The 15,811-nt window shown below is 38.1% G+C and overlaps 1 protein-coding gene across 2 annotated transcripts in view; it reads right to left on the reverse strand.

Moving 5' to 3' along the window:
* The window catches only part of LOC139750219 (dolichyl-diphosphooligosaccharide--protein glycosyltransferase subunit 1), a 29,140-nt gene extending 16,058 nt beyond the window's left edge, over positions 1-13,082 (reverse strand). For both annotated transcript variants that reach the window (XM_071664703.1, XM_071664702.1), the window contains exons 1-5: positions 12,719-13,082; positions 10,443-10,553; positions 7,366-7,614; positions 4,920-5,116; positions 2,558-2,760 (exon numbers count right to left, since the gene is read on the reverse strand). In XM_071664703.1, coding sequence (XP_071520804.1) covers positions 2,558-2,760; positions 4,920-5,116; positions 7,366-7,614; positions 10,443-10,553; positions 12,719-12,961 — 1,003 coding nt within the window. In that variant the 5' untranslated portion in view covers positions 12,962-13,082. The remainder of the gene's footprint in view (positions 1-2,557; positions 2,761-4,919; positions 5,117-7,365; positions 7,615-10,442; positions 10,554-12,718) is intronic.
* Between the last annotated feature and the right edge of the window lie 2,729 nt (positions 13,083-15,811).

Raw genomic sequence — 15,811 nt, forward strand, 5'->3', positions numbered from 1 at the left:
CAATAACTTTAATGAAACGGTGACTTTGAATAAGGCTGCAATATCATTTTTCATTTATAACTAAGCACCTATTTCTGATCTGCCAATAAATTCTGGAAAAAAAAAAACGAAGTCTACGGCTTCATCATATTTGTGGCAAGTGGTTTGGGTGTAATTAATATGATGCACTAAAAGCACTTTATTCATCTTTCCTTGAAAATCCACAGCATCCATACATTTGCATGACCTGGAAAAGTAGATATTGTGTTACTGGACTCTGCCTGCACATGGCGAGGCTGTATCAATGTACAAAAAGGAGTACAGTCTTGTTTAAGGCCATTTTCACCCTAAAGTAGTTAATCATTTATCTTTTCCTGCTTGGAATGCAAACATGATGTTACAGGAGCCCTATAAATGAGGTCCGGATGTTCTATCCATCTACATCTCTTGTGCCGTTTCTACTGGGAACTCCCTCACAAGTCTCCATAGCTGGTGAAACTCAGGTGTCGATACTTAGCCTTTAATGACTCTCCTTAAACAGGTCACTAGTAGAGGGCAACTCCAGCACAGTTTCCAGTGGCTCCTACCTGATATTCCTACCTACTATGTCTACCTAATATGTTCACCAAATATTCCAACCCATTATTTCTACCTAATGCTCCTAACTAATATTCCTATCCACTACTTATACCTAATGCTCCTACCTGCTACTTCTATCGTTCCTTCAGTTCCTTCCATTTTTCTAAAAGGCAGAGCTCACCACAGGAAAATCTAGAGCTACAAAGAATGATTTGTACAAGTCAAGTGTTATGTGTGACAGGAGGAGATACTTTGTTTGCCCAAATAAAGTGATGTGACGTAACTTATGTGCTGAGGATTAGATTTTTCTAGTAAAATTTTCATTGTTACTCTTCATGTCATTGCTAGAAAATCTTAGGAAATCAAATTTTGCAACTTTGAAGAAGAATAGCAATAGATGTAAGGGAACTAGTAATTTCTTATCCTAGGAGTAAGACTAGCCTGGTTACACAACTTAAAGATATGATTGGACAGTAAGACTGACTGTACAACAATTTGTATGGTAATTTCCGAGAAATTGTCGGAAAATGACCAATGTCCGACTTATTTTGTACACTGCATTAATAATTGTGTGTGCGATGAGAACATACACTATATACTGAACAGTGCACCCCTGTGAACTTCCCATACATTACATACACAAACATATGACCAGAATTAGTGAGAAGGGTTAGTGATGATTGCATAGTGAGCTAGCACTTATGCAGTTGTCAAGATGCACTCCTCTGACCCAGGTAGATGTCTTTCCTTTCTGCATCACCCACACGTGGACTACTGGCATTCTGTCCACAAATATACAATCTCTCCTTGTTACACATAATACTTAACAACACTTAACTCACACATCTCATTCATATTAACTCCAAATTTTACTGCGGTGAGCACTATGCACTAGCCCTGCTGGAGTAGCAGCAGTAGTAGGTAGGAACATTAGGTAGTAGTAGAAGTCAGCAAGAACATTAGGTAGGAGCCTCTGCAAACACAGCACAAGAGTTCCCCTCTGTCAGTGGCCTGTTAAGGGTGAGTCACCAAAGAATGCGAAGCGGCACTGGAGTCTACTAGTTACGGAGATTCCATTCCCTTGAGGGAATTCCAGTTGGAACAGGCATCAGAGGTATAGACAGATAGATGGATAAGGAGTTAAGGAAGCACAGCAAATCAAAAGTGCTTACATTTCACCATGAGGGTACTTTGTAACTTCCTTGAACAAAACTGGTCCAGTCCATTACCCAAATGAATGGGTAATGACTCAAGTTCCCTTCTGATAGAAGACAATACTGTTGGAATTAGACAAACTGGTTGGTGATGTCATCCCTTTAAAATGCCTAGCTTACTGCTTGATTTCAGTGCCTCCATAACTATGAATCAAACAGAAAATCAGTTATGCTGCATCAGCCTTTCTACCAAATTAAAACTAATTACTGGACACTCCCCACAGCTCTTGATCTTCAGAAGAGTCTCAACAGTTTTAGATCTTCAGAAGAGTCTCAACAGTTAATTTTCAAAAGGAAAAAGTAATTTTACTTGAGACATTCCAGCCATCTGAATATGAGAAACAAAACAAGGCCACTATCACCACCAGATGTAGATGATACATTGGTTGAATCTGGGAGTACAGCCTATAAGAAGAGGTAGGGTGACAACTAGAATGCACCGATATTCTAAATCTTGACTCAATAACAATTCTTACAGAAATGTAATTAGTTAAGGTTAGGAATTCGTATTACCTACAAATCACCATATCCAGCTGAATTTGACAGGTAATCAGGCAATCTTGTTTCCATGTGATGTTGGTTTGAACTTAAACTGGACAAGTCAACCATGGATGCATATCTACAGCAATGACATGCACAAAGAGAGCATTCCCTGGATATATCTGCTGCAAACAAACATGAAAGGCTTATGAATAAAAATTTCCCATACCTGAGCTATAGAGGTACTCACATGAAGGAACATTGTAAACGAACATGAAATGCTTATGAATAAAAATTTCCCATACCTGAGCTATAGAGGTACTCATATGAAGGAACATTGTAGCCTATCTTGTAATGTGTCTTCCAGCCCCCAAACAATGGGAACCTTGGCCTTAAATCCAACTCCACAGCATCATCCTGCACACGCATGTGAGATGTAGAGATGTTGCCAATTTCATCTCGATAATACACATCCTTTGCAGAAGCTGGCATTATAGTCTTGAATGACCTGCAAACAATTATTAATGTTACTTAATGGTCTATGTACAATTATCAGTGTACTTATGGAAAATACAACAGATCAGTGCAGGATCTCCTGATCAGGGTTGGAACAATTATGCTTTAAAAATCAAATTACAGCTATTTTCCATATAATTACAATTACATTTCAGAACAAATTACGACACAATATCAATTATAATCACAATACCCCAAATCTGGAAAAAAAGAATAATTTTGGTTAAGAACCAATTTTTCAAGTGTCATGAACTATTTTGAAAAAAAAATCATTTTAGTAAAAGTTGCAGATGGTAATAAAAAAGCTGGTAGTCATTCATACAATTCCCTACTGCACTTTATCAATAACACTGATCAGAAAGAAGGGACAAAAAGTTGAGCTTTGTTAGCAGTGAAAAATTTCTGGCAATGCTGAATACCTCTCTTACAAGGTTCTTCAGTGGATGCAAAGTTTGAGACACCTCTTTCCAGTATAGCATTGGAGCACTTAAAATGACAGTATTCCTTTATCTTCATATTGCTTCAACAAAAGACTTACTGACACTGCCTCCCTGTGATCCCTGTTGATTTTGGAATTTCAGGGAACATTTTGGTATGAAGTAGTAGTCTCGGTCTTTTTGATTCAGGTAATCCTTCTGCTAGATTCCTAAAAAACACCTTGCTAATGCGGGAGACAACGACAAAGCAAAATATAAATAAATAAATGTTTCTAGAGGCTGTATGGACATTCTTTTACTACAAACCAAACTATTATACCAAATTAGCTAACATGACCCAGTTTCAAATACAATACGCTGGTTCACTACTACAATATTGCAATTGCCTAACCACACAACCACCTAATTATGCTTCCCAGAGAAAACAGTTCAATTATACCACTTATCTCTCAGCTAACTGACTAAATCGGTAGAAAGTGTACTGGATCAGCCAGGCTGTGGAAGCCAAGAGAGCCTGTGGCTTCCAACACCTAGGTAAACCAATGACCCAGCCTAACGGTCAGAGCCCAGCCTGGGCTATGGAAGTTAATATCCCCTGAAGACTTTAGGTGTTCACCCACATCTTGTAATTTACTTTTTTTCCCCTCTCCCACATCAGTCAGGACCTTACACTCTATAACACATTCCAATAACTTTATAAGTGACCTTATATTGATTCCTGACTTTACCCCTTCATCATTCCCAACTTATATTGATTCCTGACTTTACCCCTTCACCATTCCCAAACAATTCTTCCCCTTAAGCTTAATATCACACAGAGCCAGAACACCAAGGTTCCCCTCCCCAAACTTGTTACCTGTCTCTCCCTTTTCCTCATCCTAAGTTATATCCATGCACATTCAGACACTCCTGCCAGAGCTTTCTAGGAGAGCACTTTTCAGTTGGCTCCTTATGTTCCCAGTTTTAGAAATCAAGATATTAGAAGGGTAGGGTCTCCAGCTCTGACTTTCCCCTTCTAGTCATCTTCTACAACATGCTGGAGATACGGGGAAGTATTCTTTTTCTACTATCCCTGCATATTCATATATATTTGCTTCCTAGGAGTGAAGAAAGTACCTATAGTTACCATGAAAGATTTTGCAGCCACACAAATAAAATAAGGCTGGGAAAATTGAAGTCAGCAAAACTTAGTACTCATATGATGATTTCCACCACCTGCTATGCAAGACATCATATGACTACTCCCACCACTTAAGGGTTAAAAATTGCTTCTGGGTTTTTCACACCTGAGAATGTGAAGCTCACCAACAGATATATCATGGAAGACTTTGCATGTGCAATGCAACTCTATATACAGTCAGACATGAAAGATAATGAAAAAGTAGGTAAAAAAAAAGTTAGTACACAAAGTATATGAAAATGAATTTTGGTCATTTCTTTTTCTTCCATACTTGTTCACCATTTGCTGCATTAACAAGGTAGCACTAGGATCAAACAAAAGCCTCATTCACTCATACATTCTCTATCATGTGTAATGCACAAAAACCACAGCCCCCATGCACACCCAGGCCCCACAAACCTTTCTGTGGTTTCCCATGGCTGCTTCATGTGCTCCCAGTACACCACATCACTCAAAATAAATATAAAACATACTCTTAAATCAAACAATTATAAAGATTATCTAAATAATGACTCAAAAACCACAGAAACTTACTTAATGCTAGAATAGCTGTTGTGTTCACGCTGGTAATCATAACGTGAAAAAGGTCCTTTCAGCTTGGCACCAGTGTGCAAAACATCAATCGTTTCCTCTACTGCAATGTTACCCCAATGAGATACTTCAATTACACGTTCAAGCTTAGTTACAGTCACAAATGGAGAGTTGTTTTCATAATGAACATTCATAGGATCCTGCAAATATCAAATGGGAGAAATACACTTTAAAGTCCTGCTGTACAAAATATTGTCTTCATTCAATATAAAGATTATCTCTATCTTGCATTTTCCTCCTGCATTTCTATCCTAGCCCAGTTCCAAATATATCTTCAACCACACTTTCTGAACTATATATGGTTCTGCCTAATTCCATTTTACAACTGTTTTCCATTCCCCCTCGCTCAAACACACTTTCTTAGTTAACCTTCCTCAATCAATTCTTTCTGAATATCCATGTAATCAATCCATGCTTCTCTATCTCATACTTCATTCTGGCTTCTTTACTTCTCATACTATTTACTTTTTTTCCCATGCCTTGGTCAAGGGAAATCCATCACTATTTGTGCTCATATTCTGATAACTGTGCCTTAAATCACATTGAACTCTAAAGAGTCAGGCTGAACTATACCTTTAATTAGCTCTGCCATACCAAAACAAATACATTTCATGTGCTAATCAACTGGCAAAAGCTGATTTTTGACAGACAAAGCAATGCATTCTTTACTTGCAAATCCTTTTTTATCTCATTTTCACTCAGACATCCTTATTTCTCATGCTGTTTGTTCCCATTCCATAGCAAAGTCTAATGAAATCTATTTCACCTGTTTCTTGTAATTCTGATATCTCAAATACAAGTTCCACTCCCAAATATGGTGAACATTACCTCTGAATAAGTTCCTGCGCACACAATAATTTCATATCTACAGGCATAAGATAAGTTCAGAAATAATATCCCACAGGATGTAAAAGTCTTAAAAGGCTTCTGGCAACTTTCTCATGATAATTCAATTTCTGACAGCCAAAGCACCTGTGGCGTACCAATCAAATGGCTGTCATACACACACCAGCAGAAAATATGCTTCAAAATTCTATGCGAGGGACTTGGCTTGGGAGCAGGCATTGCCCCTGACCAGATTCCCACATTCGGAAAATAGCTAAGACAAACTGGCTAAAGGCAAACATTACTATAGTTTTCAAGTATACAGGTAAGGAAATATTTAGCAAGCTGTTCACATAGCCTACATAAGGCTAAAACTAGAATACACTTCTCAAGTTTAGTCACTGTGCCTAAAGAAGCACAAGAAACCAACAGACAAGATCCAGAGGAGGGCAACAAAGGCATTACCAGAATTAAAAACCCTGCATTACAGACTCAAGAATTAGGGGTGGTCTCATCAGGACTTCTAAATTCTTAGAACAGCCCGATGATAAGGACAGTGGACAGTTCTTTACAAGATGTAGGGAATGAGCAATCAAAGAACATAGCAAGAAAATTGATAAAAAGATGTAAATAAAATGACTAAGGTCACGGTAGATACAGACAGCATACAAAAACTTCAGAAGCTATATGATAATAAAGAATATTTAAGAGAAGGACATTAAAAGATTAGAAGTGGGGCAAGACACAAATAAGAGATGTGACTGTGGAAACTACACAAACCTTAACAATTTCTATGTTGATATGCAACACAGATGAGGAAATGGAGTTCAGTAGCTAGGAACCAGGGCTTTGTGGTAAGAGTTTCTGTGATATTCATGAGGGTGCAGGAACATGGGTACCCTTACATTAAATATAGAGGGAATGGTAAGATGACAAAATTTATACATATATCAATGTTTTTTATATATATATTTATCTATTTATATTTCTTAAACAATCACTGTTAAAGGGGTTGGTGTGAGAGGAAGAGTAACTGACATTGGCAAATAGGGTGGAGGAATACTGGAGGGAGAGAAATGGAATGGGGGAATGAAAGTATGGACTTGTCATAAATATTGCCCATGATGGTTGGAGTTTTATAATTCTGAACATTCAAAATTATAGGAAGATGCAAGTTGGATTATGTCTGTCAGGGGTTAAGAGGAAGACAGTATATATCTGTGGAGACACATTCTATTTCAAGTGAGCCAGAGTTATACATGTAAGATGAAGTGTTGCATGTTTGTAATCTGGGTAGCATCCTGGTGCTGTGATATGATTGTAAAGCCATCTGCATATGACAGGAGTTTCAAACTAGTCCGCAGCACTGATGGGAGGTAATGCAGGAAGAGACTGAAAAGCGTTAGAAATTAGAGAAAGAAATGTTCCTTGGGAACTTCAAATACAAAGACACTGGATTTACAAGCTTATAACACCTGATGATACAAATCTCACAATCTACCTCCACAGTAACATCTGAAAAAGTACTCTAATAAATAAATGCATGTAAAACATCAAATCTTACCTCTGAAAACCCAGTAACTCCATCATATGGACCATATGTTATAGAGGTGTCTGTATGGGTAGTGGGCTTGAGACGAGAATAAGACTCAATGTTAGGAGATGGTAGTGTAACAGTAGTAGTTTGGGTGGTTGTGGTGTAAGGAGTTAAGACATAATGGTTGCCAGAATAACGCACAAGCTGCTTCTCTCCCTGCTGGATGTACGCAGGGTATGGATCTAACATTTGGGTAATTACAACCTCCACCTCAACCTGTAATAAATGGACAAAAATATTAAACATTTTGGTTATCAATGCATTATTCTATAACATATGTACAAAAACAAAACATTCAATTCCACTATGAAAATCTTCTTGCCTTCATTTCACAAATGTATAATGTTGCTGTATCCTTATGTCCAAATATAATCATTGATCCTATAACCAATCAATCCATCCCCTCCTCTGGAGGATAAAAAAGGCTTCCATCTCTATCTTTTATACAATTCCATTCATCCTATACTCTTCCAATACAAACTACTCCATCAAATAAAAGAGATATAGGTCTTAAAGAATGAAAAACTTTCTAGCACATTGTCCCACATGTGGAAGATTCACCAAAAGTTTGAAGAATAAGGACCCCTAAACCTTGCTTTGGTTACCATTAGGTAAAAGAAACCTTTTTCAAATGAGAGGGAAAGGTGAAGAAGGGAAACACCTTCTCTGAAAATTGCTCATGGGACACAGCCACAGAGAAAAGAACTCCTTTATTCTTCAGAAACTCCCCTCTCCAGGATCAGCCTGTCCCAAGCTGTAAATGCATATCAACATAGAGGAGGGTTAAAGAAACTCTTTTTTCATACTTGTGAGCTGCCTCCTGTGCCCGAGGTAATGCCAGGAAAAGACATGGAAAGAAAAGCCTCATTCATTCATATCCATTCTCTCGCTGTCTTATGTAATGCACCAAAACCACAGCCCATTATCCATAACCAGGTTCATAGACCTTCCTCTGGTATACCCCAGCTGCTTCATATGCCAGCACACAGCCTCTTGTATACTACATTCTTCCAATTCACTTTATCTCACGAATGTCTTTCACCCTCCACGTCCACGCACTGAGCACTCGAAATACTCTTTCAACTTATCCTTCCATCTCCAATATGCTCTTCCCCTTCTTCTCCACTCCACTTATGACATATCCTCTTGTCAACCTTTCCATACTCATTCCACGTCCACAACATTTCAGCAAACCCTATTCAGCGCTCAACCACTCTCTCATCCTTTTATTACTTACTCAAAGAACCACCTCACATGACATATTGTCCTCAAACATTTCATTTCCACCAAATCCTTCCTATTCTGCACATTCTCATCTATAGCCCAAGTTTCAAATCTATACATCATCACTGGAACTATCATACCTTCAAAACTATCCATTTTTGCCCTCCAAGATAATAGTCTCTTTCCACAGATTTCACAAATGTTCCAAGAATCTTTGCCCTTCACCCACCACATGATTCACTTCCACAGTTCCCTTTGCTACTATGTCCACTCCCAGGTACCTAAAACTTTCCTCTATTCCTACTCGTACACATGCCTTATATCCTTGATAAAAACTTTTCACTGTTTCTAGCAACTTACCTCCCACACCATATACTCTAAATACATTCCACAAAGCATCCCCATCAACTCTATCATATGCCTCCTCCAGATCCATAAATGCTACATACAAATCCATCTGTTTTTTTTAAGTATTTCTCATATACATTCTTCAAAGCAAACACCTGACCCACACATCCTCTAACACTTCTGAAACCACACTGCTCTTCCCCAATCTGATGCTCTGTACATGCCTTTACCCTCTCAATCAATACCCTCCCATATAATTTCTCAAGAATACTCAACAAACTTACACCTCTGTAATTTAAACACTCACTTTGTCCCCTTTGCCTTTATACAACAGCACTATGCATGCATTCAGCCAATCCCCAAGCACTTCACCATGAACCACACATACACTGAATATCCTTAACAACCAGTCAACAACACAGTCACATCCCTTTTTAAAAGATTCCACTGCAATACCATCCAAACCTGCTGCTTTGCCGGCTTTCACCTTCCGCAAAGCTTTCACTACCACTTCTATGTTTACCAAACCATTCTTCCTGACACTCTCACTTCGCACACCACCTTGACCAAAACACCATATATCTGGTGTCTAGCAAACACATTCAACAAATCTTCAAAATACTCACTCCATCTCCTCACTTCACCACTACTTGCTCTCACCTCCCCATTAGCCCCCTTCACTGATGTTCCCATTTGTACATATATACACATATACATGCACATAATCAACTGCCAATAGTATTTTGGAATTAAATACCGGATGCCACTGTGGAGGAAGCTTTATGAAAAAAAAAGGGGTAATGTCTGAAACATTTTGGAACCACTGCTTTAAAGCCAATAACAAACCTTCACACTCACCTCCACCCAGATGTGATCAGACATCACACTAGCTGCTGCTTTCAGCACATTCACATCTAACAATCTCTCCTTTGCATGCATATCAATTAGTCCATAGTCTAATGATGCCTGCTCCCCAGATATCCATGAATAATTGTGTATGCACTTTTTTTTCTTCAACCAAGTATTACTAGTCAACAATCTTTATTCAGCAGTCAACTGCACAAACTGTTCATCATTTTCATTTACACTGGGTACCCCAGACCCCCCCCATTACTTTCTCATAATTCACTCTTATTCTCACCCACATCAGTCTTGGAACTTCCAGTGCTCTTTCACACATTCCCACAAAATATTCTATAGAAGACTGAGCCCTCCTTTGAACTCATCCTCACACTAACTCAAACTTTACCCCTCAAGCATTCCTAAACCCTTGTCGCCTCTTCCCCTTCAGCTTATTTCCACTCATAACCAGATCATCCAGAGTCCTCTTCTCAAACTTATTACCTCCTTCTCATCCTGGTTACATCAATACATTCAAACACCCCAGCATAAGCCTTCAGGGAGGATGAAAATCCCTTGCTTGGCTTCCTCTTTTCCCCACTTCAAGAAAATGAAATACAGGAAATACTTACATTGACAGTTTTGCCTGGCTGTAGTGCATCCTTCAATTCCACCTTAAAGAAGGCCATGTCACGATGCTCTTGAACCCTTGTCTCCACCAACTTAAGGACACTGCCACCAGACTGGATTAGAAAATATAATGTGTATTAGAAATTATCATGATACACTTGAGGGCACTAAATGAATCTGAAATATTTCAAAAATAATTGAGTGGGCTGAATGTATTCTAGTTAACATTATCATGAGGGACAGCAACTCTGACCACCCATTTTCGATATCACTGAGTAAAAGATGGCTTAGGAATTTGGACAATATTACAGGTAATGCCTTCTTTACCAACCTTTACCTTTTTCTTAGAAAAACACAGTAACTTGAAATATCTCCTAATCTTAGTTACATCATCTTTTTCTCCTTCTAAAACCTTTTCATGCATTAACCGTGACAAGTTTTGTTTATGAACCCTTATAAAGTTTAATCTTTGTGTCACTTAACAGTGTTACAGATACTGTAACTCAGTTTCTCATTCAACTTCTGTTGAAATCAAAGTTTTACACTTACATTTTTGTAATTAACTGATCTTTTAGTCCCTCATCATCTAAAATAAAAGACTACCATACATACTGTCCTATAATCCGATGATTCCCAACTTATCCTTTAACAGACCTCATAGCATGCACACTAATCATATTCTTTTTTCACTTTACTCCTAACCCTTAAACAACAGCCAGGATCAAATGTTCTCATAGGTAACTAAAGCCAACATCAATTGATATTCTAGCTTTACCTGCACATTTTTTAATATTCAGCAACCATCATACAATTAATAGCCTATTCAGGCCTCTTCCATTGTTAGGTAAAACAGTTACTATTCTCAGTACCGCTCACCCATCAATATGAATGGATAGTCATCCATCTAAAGGTCATGCATACTCAGCTAAAGCAAACAATGAGCTCAGTGGAAATATCTGTAAGGAAATAAACCAGGATTCTGTGTGAGAAGGACATGGGAGTCAACAGCATCCCTAACCTGCTGGCATAGTCCTCATCAGGAGAATAGTTGTGACAAAATGTCTGCCGGCAAATATCAACATAGCCTTTGAGTATATGCTTAAGGAAATACTTAGCATGCTATTCATATCCTTTAAACAGCCAAAACAAGCATATGGTTCTTAAGTTTGGTCATTGCACCAAAAAAACACAAAGGTCAACAATAATGGTACTGGAATTAAAATAAGTTACAGGGAATGGTTGGAGGCTTTAACTTTACTCACTGTGAAGGAAAGAAAGGGTGACCTGATCACAACTTTTAAATTTCTAAAACATTAATGATGTGGACAGTAAACAGTTCTTAGAGATATGTAGGGATAGAGCAACCAGAGGACATAAAATGAAGAGTAAGAAACCTTACAAATGAACAGAAATACTTTTAAAGTATTTGAGTGGTGGATGAACGGACCAAAATGAATGAGGCCATGGTTAATGCTGATGGCATACATAAATCTATGATACTGTATGACTGTATATGTATTTTATCTTCCTTCTCATTCCAAATTAATATTAATCTTGCACTGTCAAAAGCAACCTTGTTATGACCCAATGGTTAATTGCCCTTTGAATTTAGTAGAATTATATATTTGTACTGCATAGAATGCTCTATAGATGTAGTCCCAAGAGTATAAAAATTCCTCCCCGTTCAATACAAATAGTTAATGACAAGCATTACCCCCACAAAAAATCTGTAAACAAGATGTCAACCTAGTTAACTCAGTGAAGCTGTATCATCCACATGAATGTCATTTAGTGATATGAATCACAACACAACGATAACTATAGTAATAACAATGATGCGCCAGGACCAGGAATTCAACTAAGAAATACATACAGTACTGCAAATTTCAGTTAAACTATAAACACATCTTCAGAATCAATGGAGACCTGTGGAACAGGGTGAACTTTATCTTGACATAAAAAAGTGCACCAGAACACTACGTGAACACAGGGATATACTACAGCCTGGGGAGACATGTAAACACCAGGCTGTCTATAGGGATGACCAGTCACACCAACATGTTCTCACCACACTTTTCACTTCCCTACTAGTTAAGACCTATAGATCCTTTTTCTTGGCTGCTAAATTCAAGAAATCTGGCTTGCATAAATTGCATTATCACTGTAGATTTCAATACATTTCGGGGTTTCGTCAAAACTCACATGGAACCTACCGGATGCAATGAGCTTTCGACCAAAGAGCACATATCTACTAAATCCATCACTCCACAACTCTAACCTGGGCACTGATATACGAAAGATTATCCTTCTCTGCTCTGGTGAGGGTCAGCAAAAAGGATTTGACAGCTCCCGATCCACCATTTTCCAGCGTAATCTTGTTGGTAATTTTGACTAACTGCGAGGCGATGTCCACCTTCCTCTCTATCTTCTTGTTGATCAAGTCCTTGTTAATGCTGTCGTAGGTGGCGCTGGAGGCCGCAAGCAGCATCCCCAGCACCAACAGCTTCATGGGGATGTTCATGTTAGGAATGGCTGGACGGATAACACACTGTACACCGGTCAGCTCCACCTACCGGTCGAACAACCGGCCAAGACGCTCAGCCAACCACCAACTGACAACATTGACGCCATCACAGCTGATACAATCAAAACGGCAGCAGGATGCGCACACCATCCCCACGTTTCCAAGGCGCAATAATCTTAGAAAAAAGATGTTAGAAAACTAGACAACAAGAGCTGAATATGGTGATGCACACATCAGATGCAATGAACAATAAAAATGATTTAGATTTATCCATTTAATTCCACATTGTACTATTATTTTTTTTTTTTATATATGTTCATCATTCCTTCATCATCGAGGTAACGCCAAGAACAGACAAAGAAATGGTCTCATTTCTTCATATTCATACTATATCTGTCATGCATAATGCACTGAAATCCGATGAGAAGAAGAAATATTTCCTACGTATTCCCCGCGTGTCGTAGAAGGCGATTGTACGGGGCAGAAGCATTGCGCTGGAACCCTCACCACTTTTTATTATTGATTTCTAAAAGTTGAACTGATGAGTGTATTTTAGAGTATATTTTTGGAAGACCTTTCGCTCCAGGCTCATATTTGTAAAGATTACACTGTGTGGGCACTATGTTAGAGGGCCACCTGGCAGTATGAAGTATCTGGTAATGCGAACTAAAAGTTATTTGGTGTCACATGCCATAGTAAATTGATTAGATATAATATCAAGACGTACTAAATCATTTTGGAATTCAGAATTCAAAAGTTTATTCTTAAGAGAAAAGGGACCCCACCCACAACACGGGGAGGTGCCCACTTCACAACATTACCAGTTGTCACCGTGTTGCCCCGTCTAAACTTTTTGCGTTATCATAACCTATTACGTCTTTGCACTGTACGGGAAACGAGTTCTGCACTCTTAGCTTCATCTTTTGAACATTTTATACCATCATGCAACCTCTTGTATTCACATATAATGTGTGCATTATCCACGTCCTTAGTCATTGTCACAATAATACAATGTATTTCTTGACATCCTATTGAACGTTTCTTACCTAATTTCATGTTATGTTCTCTGGTTGCCTCATTCCTAAACTTCTCGTAAAACTATTCACTGTCCACGTCACAGATCTGTTTTGAAACTTAAGGTCGTGATAAAGTCACCATTCACTCTTCCCCCGCAAGTTGGGCAAATTCAAAGCCTCCAACCTTTCCCTTTCACTCACCTTTCTTAACTGTGGTACCATTTTTGTCTCCCTACCCTGGACCTTCTCAATTCTTTGTGCTTATTTAGGTGAGGTGATGAAACTCTGAGAAGCATATTCTAATTTGTCATTGTGTGTGTGTGTGTGTGCAAAGGGGCCCTAGTACAGTGAAACCCCATTACCTAAGGGGGAGGGACAGGCTGTCTATCCCCATCCTTAAAATGTGGCACAACCCCAATAAGTCTGGTATGATTTCTTACAGCGCGGCTTTCATAGCTAAACAAGAAAATTCGGCCCCTTTCTTCTAAGATAATTCTTAGCATTAAAACCCACCTGGTTGATGATATCTTTGATGTATAGGATGTGGAGCAGAGCTTCTTCCAAAGGTTTACATGGGATCAGGGAAATCACTGGTGGACTGTTACATCTAAAATAACTCTCCATATATTAACACCTGGATCTATTTCCTTGTGAGGCCTGTTTTTATACCAACTATTGTGAATTACATATAAAAAAAATTGATATGACAGTGGTGATAATATAGCAAACAAGCACAATTATCTTCAGCTTGATTAAAGTGTTTCATATGGAATTCAATTTCAAATTCAAAATGTTTATTGAAATAGAAATGATATATCAAAGAGGACACGCAAGCACATCTACCCAATGATGCATGTAAAAGAAGTTTTCAGATACAATTACAAAATCCTTTTCCCTAAATCCAAACAAATAGACATTTTGTCATACAAATTATCACAGACTAAGCAAATTTTCTTAATAATACTACATATACTAATTACCAGATATACTAACATCTAATATCAAAATTTTGAATATCTTCAAAATTCGTTTAACAAAATCCCGTATCTTTATTATCAAACTCTAGTTTCATAAATTCCATAATACAAGGTAAAAGTGTATGAGACAACTTTGTTGCACAATTTGCTCGGAATTCCATTATGGCCTTTAGAATTCTAGATTCACAATAGTACCTACACCACGATGTCACACACATAAACGAATCAATTCTAAACTTCCATATGTTGTATGAGTATTATCCGTTAGCTGAATGAAAAGGGACTGATAAAGGATTCTATAGCAGTAGATGGGTAGTCTGTGTAAGAGATAGATGGACATCGCAAATCTTAATACACATGACGAGAAACATCTTGATGAAGAGGAAAAAAAAAATGCCAAAAAAGTCTGAGACTATGAGAAAAGTTCTGCAAGCGCTCAAGACCAAGAGGTTCTCCAGCAAAAGTTTTGCACAGGCCATCCTACAAAGGCAAGTAGTGACGAAATAAGGTTTTTTTTTTTTTAAACATTATGTTTTACCAGTTTCTTATTAAGAACGTCATATCAATTAACTAAAAGCTTTTAAGATCTTAAGATAGAGACTAGATAATAACTCGTATGAAGTAGTTTTTCATCTGCTGGTTGAAAATTATCATTCCTCTTACTTTTCAACTTCTGCTCCTTGCCATATATCTAAAGTTTTATCTACTTCATCACCTTTCCTCTTCAGACACATACAAAAACTTCCAACTCCTCTTTTTTCTCCCCTCGTAGGTGCTACTCGTTAGTCCACTCTCAGGTAAAACATCAACGTGCAACTATACTCCAACTGTCTAAGTGTATCGAGAAGGAAACA

This window comes from Panulirus ornatus, chromosome 9, assembly GCF_036320965.1.
Source record: "Panulirus ornatus isolate Po-2019 chromosome 9, ASM3632096v1, whole genome shotgun sequence".
Classification (NCBI taxonomy): Eukaryota; Metazoa; Arthropoda; class Malacostraca; order Decapoda; family Palinuridae; genus Panulirus; species Panulirus ornatus.